We start from the raw sequence: 25,449 nt of genomic DNA on the forward strand, positions 1-25,449 counted from the left end.
GACTCCAGGTGAGGTCTCACCAGAGCAGAGCGGAGGGGCAGAATCACCTCCCTCGACCTGATGGCCACGCTTCTCTTGGTGCAGCCCCGAATACGGTTGGCCTTCTGGGCTGTGAGTGCATGTTGCTGGGTCATGTCCAGCTTTTCATCCACCAGTACCCCCAACTCCTTCTTGGCAGGACTGCTTTCAATCCCTTCATCCCCCAGCCTGTATTGATAGTGGGGTTGCCCCAACCCACGTGCAGGACCTAATAATACATTACTCAGATTTACTGCTATGAATATATGGTTGGTTATAAGTACAGGTTGTGTTTTTAACCTCATTGTGGTGTTTCTTCTGGTGCTTACCTACACATTTCCATTCATACATAATTCACACCAGTTTAGGTTTCCAGTATAAGTCCCTATGTATTGGCAGAGGACAAGGGAAAAGCTGTGGTTTATAAGGTGTACGTATACTTAAAGCCACAATTCCCTGCTTTTCAATGTTTTAAACTTTTACAATAGGGACAGAAGCTTCTACTTCACGTCCTCACAACTAGAGAAGGATTCTAGGATCACATAGTCATCACCAGGACGTACAGTGGAAGTGTTCCCTCTCAAAAGTTGGTATAACTTGCCCCTAATTACCATACTCCTTTGAATATAAATCTTTCATTACTATCCAGCCAGGTAAAGTAATTTGATTCAGAGGAAGTACTGCCTGCCTTTCTTTTTTTTTGAGTATAACTGTGTGTTATTATATGATAAAGATATATAACAGAAACAGCAAATCTTTTTTATGAAAGTTCTATAATCATACTCAAGAATCATGAATTATATTTCTTTTTGTCATCTGTTCAGTGAAGCAGAAACATGATATTTTCAGATAGCATGTTCTTATGAGGACCAATAAGGCTATAACCATAAAAATGATAGAGTTATGATTAATGATATGCTTCATTAAGCGAAGCTAACTATTGATATTATGGTGCAGTTGCTGTCAGACAATCACCTCATTTCTTGCACTAATGTTGCTTCACAGAAACAGAAGTGTCTAGGACATTTATAGAACTCTCTAATATTCCTAAAATGCAAATTAGGAGAGAAAAATAATACCAGCCTATCTCGTAGCCGAAGCACTGACTGGTCTGAAAATCCAGAAATATGAATTCAACTCCTAACTCTACCATGGCTTCTCAGACTACATGGGACATCATTTGAAAGTCTTCAGTTGCGTAGCTAGGCATCTTGCATGATTTCTGATGCTCAAGGCTACCCTTGTCTAACCCCAGCTTGGCTCCTCAAGGACACAGGGATGCCTACATAGCTGTTGCCATCACAACAATGTCCTTAGTGTCTTAGGGTATGTCAAATGGCACTAGGCGTCTGAAATGAACCCGTAATTTCTCTGTGGTTCCTGTTATGTCAAAATAATATTTTACTCCCTGTCCAAGAAGTTTTACATTTCTATTGGAAAGTCTTCAGAACAGGCACCATGATCTTTTGACTGAGGAATCTGTAATACATATAGTTGTTACAGAATTCACTAGATATTTTTATACTATTTAGTAGAAAATTTGTATTGTGGTATTTGTTATTGAAAAATGCAGTTGATTCTCCTGGGAAAATAAAAAAGTTCAAACACATGCTTACTGGGTAAAACTGACGATAAAAAAAAAGTGAAAATTACTGTATTAGCTAGCAGGGAAGTCAGAGTCTACCTGGCATAAAGCTAGTTTGATTTAGGCTTTTATTTTGACAACACTAAGTGGAAAGTTAATGATTCAATGCCTGTGTCCTTGCACTTAACTATTTCATTCTAGCTCTGAGGCACCTCCAGGGGCAGCAACAGATAAATTCAAAAGGATCAGTGGGTATTGAATTAGATACGAGAGTAACTGATGTAGCCAGTATAGGTATTAATGTGCATAGTATATTCTGTATTAAATCAATTTGGTTTTACTTGGCTAATTTTGCTTTCCTAATTTTTCTTAGAATCGCATGACAGATTTCTGCCCTGGTCACCCAGATGTTTGTGCAGGTGTATGAGAAGTTGAGACTTTACATAGATGCCCAGAGAATGTAGTATGTTTAGTTTTTCAGATAGCATATAACAGAATTTAGGTTGGCAGAAAGATTTTTAATTGAATCTTTCTGTTAAAATGAGCAGTAAAGGAACTGCTAATGAAACAACGTTTAAGCTGATTAATAGATACTAATTCACAAAGGCCAAAAGGGCTTATATGTTGAATCTTGTGTATTAGGCTAGAAAAAGCATTACACTATACCCAGGCTTTCCCTGTGTTGAAGTCTGTGTAGTGTGTGCAACTAAAGCCTGTCTCTGAGAAGGGCAGCCAGCCACACTCTGAAGACACCAAGACATGCACAGCCCATGCCAACATCACTAACAAGTTTGTTCCAATAGCCATCATCCTTGTTTGAAACGCTGTTGTTTCTTAAATGAATTTGTCAGTATCAGCTTTTCTCTCTGGTTCTCTGTCTTTCTCTGGTCGTTTGAGAGTCCCCATTCCAGTACTTTCAAAGGTAGTTCAGATCCTGCTGAAACACTTCTTAGTCTTTTTTTTTTTTTTTTCGTAGCCTAAGCAGGTACAGATCTTTGAAGTTCTTTCAACAAGCTGTTTTCTCTGCCCTTTGAATTCTTTGGAACTTTTTGGGACTCTTCCAAGTTTTTAAAATCTCTTCAGATGTGGATATCACAGTGAGTTGTGGGACTTCAATGACTATATCTCATCAGTGCTCTAAATGTTCCTACTAATTTTTGTTCCTACTCACTTCTCTCCTGTTATATGCCTATGAGGATGGCATTAGCCCTTTTCACTGCAGTTTCACTTGAAGTGTTTACTGAGGTGCCTGCCTGTTGTGTTCCTCAAACTGGAGCCACAGTCCACCTCTATTAGACTTCGACAATATTAAGTGACCTGTTATGGAAACGTGATAGACAATTAGTATTTCACTTCACATTTATATTAGGTTTGTCTAACTGCAGTTGTCAGAACTGTTTCAGTCTTATGGCATTCTCTGGTTATTCAGTAAAAATAAAAATAAAAAATAAGTGACCCAGTAATGTTTTTACCAACTCTTCTGACATATTTGGACCAGTTAAGAAAGCCTTCTCACTCAGAAATATTTCTCCCAGATAGATGTTTTATAATATTCTATTACCTTAACACTGTAATGAAATGTTCTTTATCATAGTCCTGTAATAAAAAATAGAAAATTCTGTTTGTATTTAAATACACAGAGAAATATTTACTTCATTTACTGTATTGTTCTAAATCAGAGATCCTGCTTTATGCTGAGATTTTTCATATTCCTAGTACACTTTTAAAACTTCATATTTTTCATCCAGTTACAGATTTTTGGATTTGATGGTTTTTTTCCTATTATGTCCTTTTTATTCACAACAAAATTTCTCATTTATATTGCTTGCTATCCAGTTGGTCTTTCTTACTTTTGCTGTACAGTCTCCTCATACCTAACTCGTAGCGTCTCTCCACTATTAAACATGGGCCAGCTTCTCTCTTCCTGTGGAAAAATGTTGTTGGTCTATCAGATAAATTCTTCATACAGGACAATCAAATTCATATTTCTATAGCTGAAGACTTTTTTCCCCCATTTCTGGTTAATATTGACTTTATTATATACTTATTTTATTATTTTAGTTTGAGAAACTTGTTCTCCTGAAGTGCCAAATTCTGGTTTGGCCTGGCCTCAGTTCACCCTTCGTTATAATCAATTACTCTATAAATAAGAGCCATCTTCCTCTTCAATGATTACTTAAGCTTTTTCATCATGCTCACATTTCCATGTAGTGGTGCCTTTAGTATCATAAAATTATCATGCAGTTTTTTGGGGAACTCCATCAACAGTTGCATGAGTAGTCCTAAACTGAAGTTCCCCACAACCACACGGTTTTGTTTCCAGGCATAGTAAGAAATAATTCATCCTGGTGTCCAGTTTGTTTTGGGTTGATTTGGGTTATAATGGACACCTGCTAATAATCTGTCACAGCTTGCTTTGTTGCTGCATTCATATTTCACATTTAAATCCTCTGGTTTAGATAAATTGGGTTTATTGAGAATTCTAAACAAAGTGACAGTATCTTCAACATCATCTCTTTCTCTCCTTTGCCTCTCCCTGATCACAGTCTTTCTCTTGATTGGAGATTAATGTTTAAAACATTCTGTTAAATATTTAAATGTTCATTAACACAGATTTTTATGAATGAAGAACTATAGTCTCAGAGCCATTGCAATATGCAATTTGTTTGTGATTTTAAGTGTTTCATGTTAAATCTGAATCTATGATAGACCAACACTTTCCAGTAAATCTGCTTAATTTGTGTAGTTAAATCAGTATTTTACCGTGTTAACCAATTCAGTTAGGTTGGACTTCTTCAGTCAGAGATTTTTCTTTTACCTTTTGCTCTGATTGCTGTATTCTTGAATTTTATACTCCTCTATGAAGGGAATTATATTCAGATCTAAAAGGACCTATGAGCAAGAGCAGCCCCTTTTTGTTGCTGCTCTTGCTCATATTTTTGAGAGCCTGGGATTCATTGGAATGAAACTGGGACACTTTGAATGTAGTTTGAATATTACATTCAACTGAAAGCAGTTGCTTGTAATATTTTACCTCTCCCTTTCAGTTGGCTTGTTTGGACATCTTCAGGCAAGTGCAAAAAGCCTCTGGAAGGAGGATACACACAACTAAACCTTGTAAAGCAGTTAATCACAGACTAGCACACATGAAAGATAGCTAGGAGCAAACAAGCATTAGGCTAGACACTTGCATATTCACCATCCCAATGGATAAGGCATCCAAAGAGCTGCAGCTGCCCAAGCTGGTGTCAACTAGGAGCAAATATTATTTTGGTATAATGGATTCCTTAGAGCAAAAGAGTCCTTTATGTTTTGAGAATTTATGTGGCGTAAAGGAGGAGAGGAATGGTCATCTCGGGAAAAATGCATGTCAAAATTTTATGTGGTATACTGTAAACTGTTTACTGTGAATTAATTGATTATTCATTACCTTTTATTTGACTTGTGTAAAGGCTTTACAGACATGATCAGTCTCTGCATTCTATAAATCGTAATGGCTATACCACAAAAATGATATAAAATTATTTTCTCAGTGAAATCAGCATGGATTTCTTCCCATTTGTAGCTAAAATGAGTATAAGTATTTGTATCTCCAAAAATAATTTTCCAGCACTGACATCCAGCTGTATATTTTGCTCTTCAGTGGTTGAGCTAGTCTCTGATTTAATCTACATGCTACTAAGAAAAAAATAAGGCAGATAAAAATGCTCTGACAGAAGCTTAGCTACAGTAAGTTAATACAGACGATCGCACGTTGTCTACCTGGAAGGAGCATATGGGAAAGTACATAAGTTTGTTTTCTACCTCTCATATTATGGTTTGTGGCATAGTTGTTCTTGTTTCAAAGTCTAACACAGAAGGTAAATCTTCTATTTTTGCTAATTATAAATTTGTGATATTTGATATATGTTAAATGCCTATATATAAATTTGTGATTGCTGAATGTCACTTGCAGAAATGAGCGGGAATACTGTCACGATGAGACTGCGTCATTGTTACTGAGCATTTAAAGTTGTATAGATAATAAGATTTAAATAACCCATTCAATATATAGTCTGAGGTACAAAAATTATTCTGAAAATTTAGATTGTTGTAAATGACAACTCCAAGACTTTGGAGCTTCCAGTATTTTCTAATTTAAATTTGTAAAGTATTTGGCCATCAGTAAAACAAGGAATTCCACTTATAGCAGACTACAAGGTTTGTCTCTTCTTTGGGCTTTTACGAGTACTGCCTCCCGGGTTACAATGTCAAGTTGCACTGTTGCATCATGAGAAGTCCACAAATTAGAAAAGCAAAATTGCTGGTTTGCTTCTCTGCGTGCATCCTACAGCTCAGTGCTTTGCCAGATACTCCTACTGCTTGTTCCCTTCCTCCCAGCCCATGCTACCAAATTATCTCAGTCCCCTCACTTCGCCTCCCTTGCCCTACATAGCAGGTAGGATAGGACAAAAGTCACTGGTATATATGCTTTACTTTTAAGCCCAGGAAACTGATTAGCTAAGGAATGGTCTTGTCTGCTGCAGAAATATTATTCTAGGTAGAAAAGTGAAATTTTGGTTGGGAAACATTTCTTTTTCTTCTGTTTTCCATTTCTGTATTGTCTGCGTTTGTTGTCACTTTGTCCTTCTTCCTGGCCAGATTTTCCCCTTAGTTTACTAGTCAACATATTTTCCTTTTTTATTAATCTAAGTACAAATAATTCTTAAAATTTCAATTTAATCTTCTATTTTTTCTTTTTTAAAACATTTATAGCTTCTAGGCTCTATCTTTGATCCATGTTACACAGTTTCTTTGACCTTTCCTTCACTTGTCATTACCTATCTTTCTTTCCCTAACATTTCAGAGTCTATTCCTCTCCACTTGCCCCTTATTTTATGTTTTCTCTTGTTCCTCTTTTCTTTCTCTCCTTTCATTTCCCCCTATTTTTCCCCCTTATTATGAATCAACTTTTGATAGCTATGTCCTCACTCCTGTATTGTTCTTCTGCCTGTCCATCTTCCGTCTCATTCAGGCTTCTTTTCTTGATCTGGGAATTGAAATCTATGCGTCCCTGTGGAGAAAGCCCACGATGGTAGCGTGCTCATTCTTCTTCAAAGTCCTGCCTTGGGGTCATACAAGCCTGTGCTCTGGAGAATGCTCTGGTCTCTCCCTCCTCCCTGCTCCCCCCTCAGCATTTCACTGCAGTATCAGGAGCGAAAGTGCCAAACCTTTAAATGACGGAACTGGGATAGCTATGCCTGAAGAAGAGATGCAGAAGACAAACGGGATGTTGTTAGGGTGATGAGAGGAACTCTTCACAGATTGCCAGTTGGGTTTATGTACAACCAGTTTTAGCAATTGCAAGAGACCCTGGGGGAATTATCTTCATCCTGTACTGTAAGAGATAATCTATAGTAATTGCAGAGTATGTTGAGGGCTTTGCACATCAGCTGCTCCATGCACTGTGGCAGAGAACCAGCGGTAATGGGCTGCTAGAGGAGAATGCAGCTTTTGGTTCCCTTGCCTGTTCTGCTGTGTACTGCACTGCTCTCAGCCCTATGCTGGGGTCTGCTTCTTCAGGTGACAGTATGGGATACGCAGGTGAGATCTTTGGCACTGGATTGCAGGATTAAAGACATGGGAAGGAAGGGACTGTGTTTGCCTCAGTACACTGTGGATTAAGGGACATCACATAAGGCTGAGTTGATGCTGAGCTTTTTGGATCAGGGGAGCCATGCCTATGCTTTTCCGCACATCACTAGGGCACCCTGTTCATCACTAGAATGAGAGAACTGGAGAAGGCCACCCTGCCCTGAAGCTGTGCTGTCCATCTGTCTGTCTGTCTGTCTGTCCCATAGCATGAAATTCACACTGCAGAGGTTTGAAGACCATCTCGGTTGTGACTGCAGTCACTGCTTTCTGCTTATTTTGCTCATAACAAACCTTGGTGTCATTACAGGCCATGGTATCTGCTCATGCGGCCGATGCATTTGCCAGGACGGGTGGTTTGGAAAAATGTGCCAGCATTCAAGGAAGTGCAACATGACAGAGGAGGAGAGCAGAAGTCTCTGTGAGTCAGCGGATGGCATATTATGCTCTGGGAAGGGTAAGAACTGGCAGCTGAGCTACCCCATGTCAGTGCCCCGGCAGAGGAAAACAACCATGTTCTGGAAAACTAAAGTGCATGGCAGTGGGTTGTTGTTTCGTAACCCTTGCTTACAAAGGCACCTATTATTAAAAGGATGTTATATTTGGCTCCATAATGCACTTACATCCATTTTGTCAAACACCCACCACAGCCGGACATGCTCAGCAGCGTTGCTTTCCTATGCAATTTGTTAATAACATATAATTTCCTGTATGTGTTTATCTGATGGTCTGCATTGAACAGCTCTACATTATAAACTAACCATTAGTGCTCCATCCATTTTGAGGGACAGGAGCACTGCCTGCAGTAACACTGCAGCGGGCAAGATGGCAAACGTGATATCTCAGGCAACAGTAAGTGGAGCAGAGAGTTTAACAGCAACACTTGGTATGCTTAATCACCCCACTCCCCAACACAGCAGCAAAGGAAATGTAGACATCTGCAGCCCCCATGACAGAATCCCACAAACTCTCATTTACTAATTTTTATTCAGGTGGTTGCACCAGCTGCAGTCCAGCTATAAAACATTGTTGAGGGAGGAATAAAATTTAGAAAATTTTGATAATTAGCTGAAATTGTTGTCCAAGGTTCTTACCTTGCAGTCTTTCAGGCTAGGAAATTGCGTTACTGGAAACAGGATTTTTTAGGTCCCCCACAGCATAAACTGCCTATTTTTAGAATACATTTGAAAGACAACACACAAAAAACGGGTGGTGGGACTGGCTGGGGGCAAGAATGTACCCACTCCAGACTGGACGTGCCATTTCCTCTGTTTGTATATCCTTGGCGTAGACAGAGAAGAAACCTGCTAGCTGGAAAAACAGTTAGGAGCCTTCTACATCAGACAGATTTCCAATTGTCCCTTTGGTAACTTTTATTTCAGTGCAAAGGAAATTTAAATGGGGTTTCCAGCCTGGCCTTCCATCTGTCTTCTCACTTATCGGAATTCTTCTGCAGAGCACCATTTTATTTTCTTTGTTTCCCCCCAGTCATCACAATGTCATAGAAAATGAGGAAGTTGCACTGTTTCTCTATTGTTTCCAGATGATATGGCTATCTTGAAATTAATGTATATGTAACAGGGTACAGAGCTACTGGAGAAATAGAGTTACTCTGTTTTACTGCAGAGGTTGACTTTTCTTCTCATAGTCTTGGTCTCTCTGTAATTTTTCAATATAAGTTACAAAGGTGAGCAAATATGCTTAAAATCAGCAAAATGTGCTATATCAAATTCTAAATAAATGTAAACGTGAAAAATTATGTTGAATTTTAAAATTTTTTTATTATCTGCTACCTTTTGTAAAGGTGGCCAAGAGCAATTTATTCCAGCCTGTGGGTCTTGCGCCAAGAACTGTCATCTTTCAGCACATGTATCAAGGCTACTATTTACTTTAAAGCTTTGGGAGCAGCTAATCTGGCAGGAATTTGAAGAGACGTCACGGATTATTTTCCTTCTATTGACTATGCTGCGCAGGTGCTGGTGTGGGATCTGGTTGCTGAGGTAGGCTGGAGCAGCCTGAAAGTTGCTCTAGGTTGTAACCAGCTGCAGGCAGGTAGTGGGTAGTGCTTTTAAACCTGGCTGCGTGAATGGATGCTCCCAAAGCCCAGATTTTCTGAAGTTGTAGTGCATTGCTGAACAGCATTTACTTTCTATGGGAGTTGCAAACTTGACCCTAGGTCCATATTCAGCAACACTGGTGAGATTTTTAAGTTTCTTTGGTCTCCAAGCACAGGTCAGCTTTCAGTGTGATAGAAGATTGCCCTGAGGACAGTCAATATAGTAAAGCTATGTCAGATTAGAGGCTATGGTAGCTTTACTGTGGGAACAGTTGGTCACATTTAAGTGCTTGTCCCAGCAGAGAAATACTTATGTAAGACAACTTCCAGAAGTGTGTGGCCAGTGAACATCCAAGAAGGCTACTATCTCCTGCCTCTTCTCTGAGCAGGATGGGGATCACAGGAAAAGACACTCAAATTACTTGTAACTTTTGTTTCCAAGCTTAGATTTTTGTTTGCTGGTTTGTTTGTTTATTTGTTTGGTTGGTTGGGGTTTTTTAGGCAAACCTGTTCTTGATGCTTTAATTTGTGTCTGGAAATCATGTCTTACTGGGTACCCATACTTTAAAACATTGTTCATAGCTAGTGTGACTGGCACTATCCAGAGGTCAAAATGTCAAATTGTTCTTTCTGTTTCGTTACATTGAGCAATAAGTAACCATTATTCATGAAATAAAAGGGAATTTCAACCCTTGCAGTAATGGTGGTTATTCCATCTTTGGTGGAAACCTAGCCAAGATATGCAAGTGCTGTAATGGGTTGAGGGAGCTTGAGCTTCTGTCTGTCAGACTTAATAGACTCTAGGGAGTCCTGGTTTTCAGCAGATAACTGCTGAACTCTTTCTGAAAATTACACTCTGTTAATATAAGCAAAGTTGGACATCCACATTTCTAGGCTGTTTTCAAAATCTTGGCTCGCTGGCTGTGCCACCTGTAGTAAAAGCTCTTCCCAAGGAAAACAGCAACACCCACCACGCTGCTGCCTCCCTGGCAGTAAATGTAGGGCTGCAGATGGCTACTGTAACGGTGCAGGATGCGGGCTAGGTAACGAGCCAAATCCTATCCGAGAGGAGCTGGCCGGCATCCCAGGGAACACCCTGCAACTCATTAGACTGGTTTTAATTAAACTGAGGAGCCTCCCAGCGCAGCATGCTCTGCTCAGGGAAAAGACATGACACATTCATTCTCCCTAACAGATTTTACATTATGGATCCTGATCTTCCTTGGTTGACTTGGTGTTAAATTTGCTGTATCTCCTGCAAAATAGTTTTAAACATAGTGGGCATCAGTCAGTAGCAGCATCAGTGCTTGCTTATGCAGAATGACTTCAGATTTCGTACAGTGTCATGCTCATATTAACTGCTTTAATTTCACTAAAATTCTTATACTATTCATCATTATTTTCAGCTGTCTGTACCTTGTAGTTTGTATAAACAGAGACATTCAGTTTAAACTACCCTGAAGTACATCTTAGTGTAGCTGTTACACAGTGATCATGCGATATGTACGCTATCCTGCACTGCCTCTTTATAAAATGGCATTTTTTATCCTTGTGAGAATGTCAGTATTTTCTGTGCCCATGGCTCAGTAAGCAATACTCAGAACTCAGGAAAAAAGTAGATGCTTAACCAAACACTCCCAACCCCAAATGTTCCAATCACTAGCTCTTCCTGCATATATTTGTATGTTCCATATGTTCCAAGTTAAAACGGCATTTCCCTAAAATTAGGCAATTAGTTAATTTTTGTCAACTTACAATAAACACTAAACTACTTACATTTTTAATTTAAAAATTACATACTTTGATGAGAATGTTCTGAAGTTTTAAAGAATTAAGTTTCAGTGATTGGAGACACTTCAGTATTTATGGGAAAAACCTGGGGAAAATTAGTTGATATCAACAGGTCCATATTTTTTAAAAAAAATGCGTGTTTGAGTTTTTACTATGGATTTTATTCAGAGGTCACTGAAAGGAATGGAAAGATGGAAAAGCATCATTCTATACACTTTGGCTCAGGCCCTGTTCAGAAACCAATGAGTTCTGTTTAGGTTATATTCTGGCATAATTAAGCTTCCTTCTATATATTTTTCTTTAATATGGCGTTAAACACATTGGTGACTTTGTACTGCAATCATTCTGGAAATATTGTAAGAGGGTGGGATTTTCAACAGCATCTAACCCATTTATAAGCACGTTCTGTTAAAAGTTGACCACTTCTTTGGTGGCTTTTTTTTTTAACTTCATCTCACGTAATTGAACACTATGTATGTATTCTTTGTTATAATTTATTTGGGTTTTGAGAATTTTGTATTGGTTTGTGCTGTAACCAGTTCTTAGGGCTAGGTCCACAAAAGGATTTTTTTTTCTCAGCAGTTATTAAGCAACCCACCTTGGGGTTTAAATGTCCGAACTCTGTATAGGCAGCTGAGGATGGGCTCTGTAAAAGCCAGATAGCTCTCTTCAGCTGGGTATTGGAATTAGCCAGGCAGAAGCATTATCTCCTAGTCGCATTTCCAGTTGCAGATAAGCCTCTCTCACCCCCTTCTCGGGCTACAGGCTTCCTGACAAACTGTTAGGGGCAACCATACCTTTCCAGGATTCACAGCCATGAACCTTCTCTTGAAGGTAGGGATGTCTCAGTGTCTTAGAATCACAGAACGCTTTGGGTTGGAAGGGACCTTTAAAGGTCATCTACTCCAACCCCCCCTCCAATGAACAGGGATATCTACCACGAGACCAATTTGCTCAGAGCCCCATCCAACCTGATATTAAATGTTTCCGGGGATGGGGCATCTAACACCTCTCTGGGCAACCTGTGCCAGTGTTTCAGCACCCTCACTGTAAAAAAATTCTTCCTTATATCCAGTCTAAATCTACTCTCTTCTAATTTAAAACCATTACTCCTTGTCCTATCACAACAGGCCCTGCTAAAAAGCCTGTCCCCATCTTTCTTATAAGACCCCTTTAAACACTGGAAGTCTGCTAGAAGGTCTCCCTGGAGCCTTCTCTTCTCCAGGCTGAACAGGCTCAACTCTCTCAGCCTTTCCTCACTGGAGAGGTGCTCCAGCTCTCGGATCATCTTCGTGGCCCTCCTCTGAACCTGCTCCAACAGGTCCATGTCTTTCCTGTGCTGAGGGCTCCAGAGCTGGACGCAGGACTCCAGGTGGGGTCTCACCAGAGCAGAGTGGCAGAATCACCTCCCTTGACCTGCTGACCACACTTCTCTTGAAGCCCCGAATACGGTTGGCTTTCTGGGCTGAGAGCACATGTTGCTGGGTCTTGTCCAGCTTTTCATCCACCAGTACTCCCAAGTCTTTCTTGGCGGGGCTGCTCTCTGTCCCTTCATCCCCAGCCTGTATTGATAGTGGGGGTTGCCCTGACCCAGGTGCAGGACTCTGCATTTGGTCTTGTTGAACGTCATGAGGGTCACATGGATCCGCTTCTGGAGCTTGTCCAGGTGCCTCTGGATGGCATCCCGTCCCTTAGGCGTGTCTACTGCACCACTCAGTTTGGGGTTGTCTGCAAACTTGCTGAGAGTGCACCCAATCCTGCTGTCTGTGTCATTGATGAAGATGTTATATGATACAGCTCCCAATACGGAGCCCTGAGGGACACCACTTGTCGCCGATCTCCATCTGGACATTGAACTGTTCACCGGTACTCTCTGGATGCGACCGTTCAACCAGTTCCTCATCCACTGAACAGTCCACCCACCAAATCTTTGCCTCTCCAATTTAGAAAGAATGATGTTGTGGAGGACTGTGTCAAAGGCCTTACAAAGTCCAGATATATGACATCTGTTGCTCTTCCCTTGTCCAATGGTGTAGTCACTCCACCACAGAAGGCCACTAGGTTGGTCAGGCAGGACTTGCCCTTGGTGAAGCCATGCTGGCTGTCTCAAACAACCTCCCCGTCCTCCATGTGCCTTAGCTTAGCTTGTAGGAGGATCTGTTCCGTGCTCTTCCCAAGCACAGAGGTGAGGCTGACAGGCTGGTAGTTCCCAGGGTCCTGCTTGCTACTGTTTTTAAAAATAAGTCTTCCCTTAAAAGAGAGGTGTCTGGTGCTACACCAGTTCTCAGTGGGTTATGGCATCACCTGAATGTCACATAAAGTCCCTCCTTTGCCTGTGGGGGTGTGAACTGACATCGATGAGGAGGAGGGGAGTGGTTTAACCCAGTAAGAACCATTGGGGTACTCTGCAGGAATGAGCAAACTGCTGATCTGCCTTTACGTGCACAAACTCTTTCTGACCTAGAGCAACTATTTAGTAATTCTATGGGAGGTGGAGCAGCTTCACTTGTGGTGGTGAGGATTTTGGGGGTCTAAATGTTAGTCTTAGGCACTTCTGGTCTTTTGTGCACTCATCCCCAAAGGCTTTAGATGAGGAGAACCATTTTCTTGCTGAGTACTGTTTTACCGCCTTCAGTAACAGTGGATCAGGGACAATTTGAGGTTTTCTAGTGAAAAAAAAAAAGAACAGTTACTGGGAACAACGGCCCTGATTGTAGGTCTCTGAAACCAAAGGAAAGCTTCAAAATGTGAGTCCTGATTAAGTGAAACAGCAGAATCAAAGAATTAGTAGTAACATCCCACCATACTGTGGCTCACCCCAAAAGAATCCTTTTATTCAAAAAGCTTTTAGCTTGATTTTTTTCTTTTATACAATAGCTTCTTAGGCAGCAATTTTGTGCGTATGCCCATGTGTGTAAGTGTGCATGTGTGTGTCTGTGGATGTGATTTTCTAGTCTGAAAATGCCAATGCTCTTTCTGACTGTGAGTAATAATTTTTGTGATTTCAGGTTCCTGCCACTGTGGAAAGTGCATCTGTTCACTGCAGGAATGGTACATTTCGGGCGATTTCTGTGAATGTGATGACAGAGACTGTGACAAACACGACGGTCTCATTTGCACAGGTGCAGTACAGGCTAACCCCTAATTGCTCTAAGAAACAAACTGTGTTGATGGGAATTCTGTTACACAAAGCCCAGCTTCTTCTTTCTCCACTGATGGAGGAAGTGCATTTGCTGGTTATTCAAACCTGCCGTAATTGTTTCTTTGTGCAGCGTGGTAATCAACTTAAGGTTTCAAAACAGCAGTTGAAAGCCTGAGTATGAATTTAAATTAGTAAGCCAGCTATGAAATCTGTCAACAATTTTCTCTGTAACAGACTACAAGTTACTGCTTTTTGGCACAGGACGTACAGTGTCAGCATTGTGATCAGAAGATTTCTTTAACTTTTGTTTTCTTACTGGGCTTTCTATGTGTATAATGCACTTAAGTCACAGACAAAATGCACTTTGATGATATTCGCTAGGTGAGAGGCGTAGCTGTGTGGGCTAACAGAGCTTCCTGGCAATCAGACAGTTCTCTGTGGGAGGCTGAAATGCCTGACAGTTTTCCTGATGACGTGATGGCTAGTGATTAAAGCGGTTTCACCTTAACGTTGTCTGAGAGTTCAGGTGGCAGATGCGGCTAGAAACGGGCAGGCTGCCAACAAACCTTCATGACAAATCCAGTGACAAGAAGCAACATGGGAACTGCTAAATTAACTCACTGGCTGCTTCCTGTTACAAATCTTAATTTTAGAAAATTTTTGCCAAGCAATTATTAGATGTGGAGGAAATCTGCAAGCCAATTAGAGTCAGAGTGGGAGGGCTGACAGTAGTAAATTTTGACTTCCAGCTAGCCCTATTAAAAAGGGTCATTTTCTGGGGGAAAGAAGCCAGTGTAGAGGCAACAGGAGCCTTATCTTCAGCTGCAGCAGCTATTCGTGGGTCTTCATAAAGTCAGTAGGAAGAGGAGCTCACATTGGAAACCCAGGCTGTGGAGGTCTCAAGCTGAGCATCTAGGAGTCGGGAAAAACACTGAAATAAAATGAAACTATGGGTCTCAGTACTTAATGTTTTCCTGCTGCAAGACTGGGCCAACACATTTTTCATCTAGTAGAGAGTTTGAGATATTATTTATTTGTATAGCACTTCTGAGAATTTAAGTTTGAAGTTTTTCATGTTCAGAGTGATGTTTTTATTGCTACTCTGTTTGTAACTTTTTACGTCTTTTTCTTTCTGCATGATAGTTAAAAGTAATCTTGTTTTTCCTTGCACCTTGAGGTACAGTGTGAATACTGAACCTCAACAGCTGGGTACAAACAGTGGCGGCGTAATTACAATATTTGCAATTCTGCTTATGGAGTTATTGAGAGGATGCTATTAATGCTTTGTAACTGTTGGTTTGGGGTGGCTTCTTAATGCAATGTTACGGTAATTGCTTCCTTCCAAAGAAAAAAATAGGGGTGGGGGCAACAATAAAGGAACAATGCAAGTACTTTAGCATGGCATTTTACTTCCCATAAAACACATTTTAATGTAGTACATTTCAATTATGATAATTGCCCTTTATTCGTTCTCTTCTAGGCAATGGTGTTTGTAGCTGTGGAAACTGTGAGTGCTGGGAAGGATGGAATGGAAATGCTTGTGAAATCTGGCTGGGCAGAGAATACCCTTAACAAAGGATGTCAAAGACTGAGGATTTTGTTTGTTTGTTTGTTCTTTAGGCTGCTAGAACATTTAATTTCAGAAGTATTCAGCATATAGGTGTGGGTGTGCATTCATGCACACATAGATGGGTGTAAATAATCTAGGACACTCATCTGAGGGCCAGCTCCTTAAACAAATGCATGACAAAACTGAAAGAAAAAAAATTAAAAATGCCTTGTGAGCAGGACTGTTCAAGCTCTGAAAGGTGAAATCATAAAATACTGACCCTGTGGAACTTCTCCAGAGTTTTTTGGTAAATTCAGTGGGACTGAGATTATACCCATAATGGCTATTTCTTAAGCAACCTTTCGAAAAGGTGTAAGAAAGCCTTTTTTTAACGTTATTTACTTGGTTGTCATCTCTCCATATCAGTATGCAACAGTATTCCTGTAGATGAGGAGCACTAATTGAATATTTGTCAAATAATTAACTTGACTAATTTGATGGTATTTGACAAATACATTGACACTTTTTTGTTTCTAACAATCCTGATTATGCACCAGCTCATAAATCGAGAGAAGTTGTAAAGAAGCTTATCAAATCATGCATTATTTTTCATTTGGTCAAAGAATTGTATTTGTATAACTGAGGTCCAATTACCTGACAACCATAGGCTGAAGACCCAAAATGTTTGAACAGACCCTTGTCCATAAAAGAACTTAGTTTCTGTGGTTAATGTGTCAGTAAGTAGGTTATCTAGTCTACATACTATGATACTTTCAAATACATAACCTATAGGAGTATAAGGAAAGAAAGCAATAAAGATATAAATGTATGATTAGTTATTCTGAATATGTATCCTGCAATTCATATGTATTTTTATCACACTGTTCTATGTATGTACAGTTGCCTAGTCCTCTTGAAAGAAAATGAAAATTTGTTATACTAACAACTTCCAGGATGACAATTCTGTATGCTGTTAGAAATCACTGTTTGGAACAGATTGCACTGTCACACATGGTATTCATTGAATTTAGCTGCTTTTGTAGAAGTGGGGAGCCTGAAGGTCAACTGACTTGAAAAATCAGCTGTGCTATGCAGTAGTCTGGTCTCAGCCAAAGATGTTCAGACAATGGCAACAAAGTAATTAAAGCTTTAATACAGTAAATACGAGCAAAACAGTGGTATGAACAAAAATTTTATTTTTATTTTCCAATGGTGTGAAATGCTGCTCAGTGTGAAATTCACACTGAGTTATGAACGATGTACAACTATTGGGACTTCCCTAACTTATTTACATATGAGTCTTCTTTTTTATACATGTAGGTTTGGCAGCCCTTGAATTATTTAGAGCAAAAAAATATACATACATTTTAGTTTCAAAAGTGTTTACATTTTGTGAAACCATGATTGAGCAAGAGATTACTTAAATGGTTGGAAAATATTTCTTTTTAATACCAGACTGTAACATTGTGGTTTAGGTGCCAAGGTCCTGATTTTTGAAGAGCTACATGACTCAGAAATCAGAGAACTATAAGTCAAACAAAAAAGATATTTCCATTATTAATCTAGAAATTAGTTTTCTTTTAGAAAGGACAATTTTGGAGTAGGAACATACAACGGTAGAGTACATGTAATAGAATGCAAAAAATTTAAACAATTTCATTTGGTCACTTTTATTATCCCCCCTTCCCATGTAGCTTGCTCCTTCTCTTATCCAATTTTTTTCCTTAACCTGGATTCTTTCTTTCTAAAAACAAAACTTGTGAAACTCATGTTCTCAGGGAGTATATTCACCACACGTCCATGCACAATTTCTATAGAAAGTTCTATAGAAGTTATGCAGGTAAATAATGAGACATACATCCCAAGGCTGCTAGCTGCTCTCTTTTTAGATAAACAAAAACCAAGCAGAGTACTAATATGTATTGATACGGTATAAAGAATCTTAAAAGTAAAATTCATCTTGAAATTATAGTTTATATTTTCTACTTATAATCATTAAACTCTGTAGAGTTTTACAGGAATATTTTCTTTTGTCAACCCTGGTGTCTGGAGAGCACAGATTGTTGGTTTTATTTATATTTATGAATACCTCTGACCTGAATCACTTTATAATGTGGGTTTTTTGCATATACATTCGTCTGTTGAATCAGAGTGTAAACAATGAAAGATACAAAGTTTTCATTGATTTACTTCCATTTTTATTTAGTACTGTAATAAGAAAATACTAGATAATCAAAACCCTTATCTAGGTTCAGTAGATGCTTTTGATTTTTTTCATGGCATGATAAGCAGATTTATATATACTGTAGATCAGCCGTGATATTTCAGGTACTCATATTCACAGACAAAAGAACAATTCTTTACAGGGTTGCAATGTCATATTTGATGCGTTTTACTTTGTAAATCGTTTTAATTTTAAATTTTTATACTTAGAGTAAGATCATTCTGATTTCTAGCTAGGGTTTTTTTTGAAAAACAATCATCTCCAGAATTTTGGCTAATGCATGGATTATATAGCCATAGCATTTCAAAAAGTGTTATCCAAATTGTTTGTTAAGGTACACATGGAAAAATATTAGAGTATTCTAAGACAGCTACTGTTAGTGGTTCATTAAAATGTAAGTTATCAAACAAAATGGTGCTATCGCTATAAACCTTAAAGTGTTAACTAAGACTACTAAAAATATAATGTATACATAAATTCCTTTCCAATTTTTATTCTGTTTCTTATAATGTTGATTGAACATTTCCTTCACTCTTCATGCTGAGGCAACTGGTGATGTAACTCCCAGTATATCTGTTTTGTGGCTCATTTCCTTACTAGAAAAATGAAATTGGAAGGAATAGGATTAATATTCCACATATGTGAAAATAATAGTTGTATTAAGAAGTTGTGATTTTACACCTCAAACCCTGTGACAGGAATTCCAGATACGTAAATTGTGAAAACAGGAAGAGGTGTGAAATATACCGTTTTATTCTTCATGCCTTAGGGCCTGTAAAAACTTGCTTCCGGGCCTGTGGCAAAAGGCAGTTCTAGATGGCAAAACCAAATAGGATAAATGGGGATTTCGTACTGGCTAGATTGATAAACCTTGTAAACAAAAGATACCATAGCCTTGCTTTCTTGTTATGAGAGAAAGAACACAATCCAGAAGTGTGCCGAATACTACAATAGACCTGCGGGATTATGCCTATTGTATACAACATATCTGCAATATCATCTATAAACCAGCTGTGGATTGATTTTCTTCTCTAAATTATTATCCTGCTTGCGATCCTTCTTTTCCTGGCCATACTCTCTTTTAGAGACACGTAGGTGAACATTTAATCATGTACCTGCTCTGACATTTCTGATGCGCTGCCCTTGCTTCTTTACAGAATGACATCTCACTTTGTAGCTAAATGATACAGCCAAATGATACTGTGATGAAGAAAGCAATGTTGAATATTTCTGTGACTAGGTAGTAGAACAAAAATTTTATTACATCTTTAAAAAGAAGTCATAGCATTTTCATTAGTCATCACTAAAATCCCCATGTTGTTAGACGTTTTAAAATGCATTCCACAGAATATGAGTTTATCTAAAGGGGCATTTAAAAGAAAGATAAACTCCTTACTTAGTCTAATTGTACTTGCATTCCCATTTGAATGGAGCTGAATAATGTCTTTTTTATACCAATAAACAGATGGATCAGCAAAACACACTTTTAATGCACGGACCAAACAGACTGCATTGGTACCTCCATTGCTTACAGTGGTTTTAAACCAAGAGAAAAAGTTTCCTAATATATACAAAAAAAGCCAGAGTTCTTAGTGTTGTTTCAGGTATATACCATAGTCAAAGTGAATTGCTTTACTTTATATTCGGGGGGAAGGGAGTTTGTTAAGGACCAAACTGACTACACAAGTTAAAGTTTATGAACACGACAGTACATTAAAAAATTATTTGAGGGTAGGTAAAACCCCCACAAATTAAGCAAGCTGTGTTATGTGAACTACAAAGCACTTAAAAGCTATAGACAACTTTCTATAGGGTCTATCATGTGAGGAATCTCATAAGGATTCTTGCGTATTTATAAAATTTTTGAAGTACAACAAAACGGTGCATTGTTGACGTAGTTTATATCTACTTAAAACTGGATTTCTAAAACTGTGCAGATGTGACTGATTTTGCCAAATAGAACTGTAGCTGAAATACAGATTAAAAAAAAAGAAAAAGAGGTAATGACTATGTGCATTGTTAACATATAAAATGGTAAGATGAGGTTGGATTGCTGTGCGAAAAGTCTCTCAGAGATTAGATAAAACCCAGAAGAAGAACAAAATACAAAGCAAGCATGCTCAAGATCTGGAACACTGCAGATTCACAGACAGCTGGACATGTAAGTACTAAAAATCCAATCTGTAAATACAAATTGACTCCATCAGGTTTACTATACAGTACTTTAGTAGCAACAGACAGCTGAAAACAGCTTTCACTTAACAGCAAAATTAATTTCAGAGGGAAGAAAATGGTGAAGTCTCATCCTGGAGAACAGCAAGAGAGGTATTATATTAAGGAGCTAAAATTTTCTTTGGCATGGTAAAAGGGGAGAACTGAGTTTGCCAACCTATTTACATGAAGATTCACCATCCTGTGGCCAGTGCAATGATGTTTTGCACAGTTTACTTCTTTCATAATCTTTTTTGTTGTTTTCTGGTATGCCTTTGTATAAATGTTTTATTCATCATGTTGAATCCGTGTATACAACAAATAAGAATAAACACAAACTGTACAATGCAGACAAACTCTTTGAAAATATGTACGTAAATTTAGTAATACAGACCAACAGTTCTTTGATAGACACAACCTACTACATGCAGTTCATCCTTGCCATCCTCTTCCCATGCAACAGGTGAGACAAGACACAAAATTAAAGGAAGGAAACAAGCACAAAACCCCCTTTGCTATGTTTAAACAGACTGTAGAAAAAATATTTTTTAGGACATCTATTCATTAGATTAAACGCACAGATGCTTTAGCCCATAGTAACAAAACCAGAAAATGATAGAAAAAAAAATGCTGCATTTCCAGCATGAACTAACTGCATGAAATCTGGCCTTAATTATAGCCCCCCAAACTGATTTGCAGAGCATAATTACCCAGGACCAAAAGTTTAACGTTGAAAACAAAACTTATGCAGCATCAGGCCATGAACAGGAACCTCCTTGCATGGCTCAGCCAGGCCTCCAGCCCTGTCTCTCCCCAGGCTCTTACACTGGGACAGTGAAGAAATGGCTGGATGGGACATGAACACACGTATTCCCTCCTCATGAACTCTTAAGAAATTAAGGTAAGAGAGAATGTAGCCTTCAGAGAATCATTTTACTCAAAATGTTGTGAAGTGCTCCTCCTACAATGGTAGCAAAGCCCAGGCCTCCTCTGGGACCCAGTAGACAGTACAATGTCAAGGCTGCTTCCTCCCATGGGTCCTCCAGATGCAGAGCAAGCCCCCAGCTCACCATGTGAGTTGCTTTGGTTTGGTTTTGTTTTATTTTCTCGGGGCTGGTGCACAGATCCCACTGGACCAGATGGGATGAGCAGGGTGCACTAAAGTTTTTTTAATAAAGTGTTGTTTTTCCCACGCACATGTATTTCGTGCTAGCCGGCAAGGACACACTCTAAGTCAGAGTTTCTTTGCATTTTTTTCACAGTATTAGAATAAGTTTGTATTATTTTTTTCTCTACATGGATAGTGGGGTTCATGCTTAACTCATTCCCTCCCTAGAAAGACCCAACATAAAGTGTTAGCTTGCTGTTCTCATATTACATATACAAACAAGGAAGTGTGGCCTACGAAAAAAAGGACTATCTTAGCAGCTTTACAGTAGCCTCTGTGAAGAGTGAGCTAAATGTCGCTTATAAGAAGAGAACACGTTTGAAAACTCGCATGAAGAGTTCATTCAGACTGAATCAGTTGTTCAGCTGAGCAGACAGGGAGTGTGAAACAACCTGCGGCCTCTGTTAGGGACTTCAGCGAAAAGACATGATAAAACAAATTGCCAGAAATACGATGCTAAAAAGGAATGGATGCTTTCCTTTTTTTTTGTCTTTAGATAGCATGGTAACAGCAAGAGGCCAAGAGAGCGTTGCCACACAGTTTTCCCGACTGAGGTACAGTTTGGTCCTTGTTGCCATTTCTGAGAAAGAAATACCTTCTTAACATACAGAGAGTACCCATATTTTCAGCTTTCTGAAAACCCGTGACTAAGTGCGAAACACTTCAGTGGCATCTCTGTGGCATTCTCTAAATTTCCCTCCCCCTTCCCCAACATTGGTTTCATTGCTCACAAGTGACAAACTCGAAGTGTTGGTAGTGTTTCTGGTAATGGGACCCAAGGCTCTGATTTTATAATGTTTCTGATTTCTTCTAGGTTCATGTAGGAGAAAGTACAGTATACAGAGATCAAGGCAAGGCACCTTCAATCTAGCAATTTGGTGGGCATATTATCCTAGGAAGCCGGGTGGAGGTACATAGTGGGATATCAGTGAGGAGATACATAGGACCGGACTTTGCATGCGTAGCTAAAAATAAAGTTTTTTAATATGTCGAGTTTTAAAATTTTTTTGTAAAACACCAGAAATATTAAACTATAATTTGTAACTACCCTTTGCATTGGTGCTGCAAAAAAGAACACAACATCCTTGCCCATGCTTTGCTAAGTAGGAGTGGGATTCAGCCAAAAATAACAATGGCATTAAGTTCGATTCTTTAAAAACAGGAAAGGATTGTATTTGAAATGGATTTAGGTAGCACAATTCTGGTTAGTCTTATTTATTTTTATTTATTGGTGGTGGCTGTTTTTCAAACAATGAAGATTTAGTAGATGAAAAATGAGCCTTAATTCAGGCCTACAAGGCCTACAAAATTCTTTGGACCCACTTTCCCAAAAATGAGTGGGTCTTGCTCGCTGGGCAAGGCAAATGTTACCATTACCAGTAAGCCTGTGATATGTATAAAACACACACACAAAAAGAAACTATAGGGGGATGCCAAACACTCATTTCAGAAAACCTCCCGTTGGTTGTGTTTGACACTCTTCCCTCCATGATAATGCCAACCTCAGAAGCACAATATCAGTTACTAGAGAGTATTCACGTTTAATCAGTATTGTAAGCCAGAGACAACAATCCTATTCTTTATAGATATAATTTGCAATAATAGGTTTTTGAAGGCTTCCTGATTCCCTGATTGCTTTCAAAACTAAGCCACCGGCAACACTTAAGTTATAGAGAAACACAATCCCTGCAAAAGGTCACAGACAGTGGAGCGAGCAGCCTTATAAAAAAGGGAAGAAGAGAAATCCATAATAGCACAGGCTTACAGCATCTAACTAGAAATTATTTGATTATTTGTGTGCTACAAAATAGAACTTAAACACATGGATTTTGCTGAAACTGGACTCAAAAAGGGATTATGGGCAATTGTCAGCAGGCAAGGTATCAAGTGTACTTGTGAAGTATGTCATTCACATGAAGTGTCACAGTCACAGAAAAGATATTAAAAAGGCATTCCAATATCTGGTAGGGCATTCCATGGTCTGAGTTTAGCTGGTTCATCCAGGTGTCTTCTTGTTGTGGGTGGAGCTACACGTTGAGATTTATCCGCTTGCAACAACTCAGTTCAGAAACAGCAACGGGCAAGCCTGCGACTCGCCGCAGGCTGATCCGCAGACACAGAAGAGGGGAAGTCTGGCACGGATAAATCTCTCAACTGTGCTCAGGACTCAGGAAGTCACAACACCTGTGAGGATCTCGCTATGTCGTCTTGCTCTTGTTAACCGGTTTGCCACCATTCATTATTGCAGACGCACTTGTGCTTTTACTTGGAGTTACCCCAGCCTTTGGCACTGTTTCTCCAATATCATGCAAAGACGGTTCTCGATACATGGCAACTGCAGGGAGAAAAGAGACAAGAAGAGGCATTTTTAAGAATGTATCTCATTTAAGATCTCATCTCAAATAGGATTAATTTTCTACAGTAACCAATACTGTAATATAAGCCATGTTCCTCTTGTATGCGAGGGAAGCTACTTACTTTGTTTTGCATGACTGATAGTCTTGCTTGACCCTCCAAATTCCTCAATTCTTCTGTATCTGCCTTAGAAACGCAGTAGGAAACTGCTTGCTTGTTTAATGGAAACTATAGAGGCCTTGGAAATGAAAAACTACTGTTCTGTCTTTGCATGAGGCAGACACACAAAAATATACATATATATATACACATATGTGTGTATACATATATACCCCCTTAAATAAACATTCTGCAAGTTTTTAGAAATAAAATATGATGAAATAAAACAGATGATGCTTAACAAATGGGATCATAGGATACAGTTGTCTAGACTTAAGTGTGCTTTTCCGGTCCTGCGTTGCAATACTAGGCTTGGGTCCAGTTCTATGAAGGTATTTGTGCATTTGCCTCCCAAATCTGAGGAGCTTGGCCGTGATCTCTTAAGGTGTATACTGAAGAAATGTCTAGGACAGTGCTGAGGAGTGTACACAAGAATTTTGGGTTTTTTTCTTCCTCCTTTCCAAAAACTTATGCAGTAGCCACTGATCTCCACTGAATGTAGCAGTGCAGAAAACTCCATATTAAGCTACTAACTGAATTCTTAGAGAAATTAAAAGTTTGCCCCTGGGTTTCAGTTCTGATCTAATCATTTTAAATCCTTTGAGGAAAATACATATGTTCAATTACACAGTTCCATCATTAAGCTGCCTTAATGATTAATACTCTTGGATAATTCAATTTCGCTTCCTGTGTCACTGAATCAGGTAGTATTTCCACTTATACTTAGCTTCAGTAGCATTTATTTATATCAGAGCAATGTTAAAAGACATGTCAAAGCAGTCAAAGGAATTAATCATCACACTATGATTTCGGGACTGGCTGTGTGCTGCCCCAGAGAGCGCAATCCCTTCATCCCTCAGCTAATTAGGGTAGGAGGTAGGAGCATCAAAGTACTGTCCTTGATCTTCAATGGTGTGAAGTTTCATAATAAATATGAAGGGCCCCATAGCATCATTAACTAGTCATATACTTGTTCTAACATTTCCAATGACATAATCTAAATCCTTTTAAAGCTTCTGAAAGTCTGAAATTAAATGTCTTCTTTAGACTACATAAGGCTGGTTATGATCTATGTCTTCAGAGTGCCCCCATAAATGTGTTTAGGACCCTTTGCTGATTAATTAAAAGAGCTTGATGAAATAACACCATGACCTACAAAACTATGAAGTCGAATAACATGAGGTGGAACTATAAAGTAAGGAATTATATAGCAGAGTGGTCGTATTTGATGACTTTCATTGGCAATGTGAAACAAGTTATTTCTAAGCCTTGTCTAAGCTATTTTGATAGAGTCTGACCATCCAAACAGTAATGAAAAAAGTCACTTCTTTCCTAATCCATATGAATTGACATTGCCTTTAATAATGCACTGGTTTTCCCTCTCTACAATTCTTAGAATTTAATATAAAGGAATTGACATATGAAGTGTCAATATTATTGAGAGCTCATGAACATATTGTAAGCTTTTGCAAGACGAGGAAAGCATCAAGGCATCAACTTGAGTTCAAATATGAAATTAAAACAGGATTATTCAGATTCTTTCCTTATGATGGAACTCTG

The 25,449-nt window shown here is 38.9% G+C and overlaps 2 protein-coding genes across 7 annotated transcripts in view; one reads left to right on the top strand and one right to left on the bottom strand.

The window, feature by feature from the left end:
* The window catches only part of ITGBL1 (integrin subunit beta like 1), a 163,738-nt gene extending 146,798 nt beyond the window's left edge, over positions 1–16,940 (top strand). Inside the window, exons 9-11 of the mRNA XM_075424326.1 lie at positions 7,545–7,691; positions 14,090–14,203; positions 15,704–16,940. Coding sequence (XP_075280441.1) covers positions 7,545–7,691; positions 14,090–14,203; positions 15,704–15,795 — 353 coding nt within the window. The 3' untranslated portion in view covers positions 15,796–16,940. The remainder of the gene's footprint in view (positions 1–7,544; positions 7,692–14,089; positions 14,204–15,703) is intronic.
* Positions 16,941–16,951: 11 nt separating this feature from the next.
* The window catches only part of FGF14 (fibroblast growth factor 14), a 423,768-nt gene continuing 415,270 nt past the window's right edge, over positions 16,952–25,449 (bottom strand). For all 6 annotated transcript variants that reach the window (XM_075424363.1, XM_075424353.1, XM_009933460.2 and 3 more), the window contains one exon: positions 16,952–23,710. In XM_075424363.1, coding sequence (XP_075280478.1) covers positions 23,574–23,710 — 137 coding nt within the window. In that variant the 3' untranslated portion in view covers positions 16,952–23,573. The remainder of the gene's footprint in view (positions 23,711–25,449) is intronic.

This window comes from Opisthocomus hoazin, chromosome 1 (genome assembly GCF_030867145.1).
Source record: "Opisthocomus hoazin isolate bOpiHoa1 chromosome 1, bOpiHoa1.hap1, whole genome shotgun sequence".
NCBI lineage: Eukaryota > Metazoa > Chordata > Aves > Opisthocomiformes > Opisthocomidae > Opisthocomus > Opisthocomus hoazin.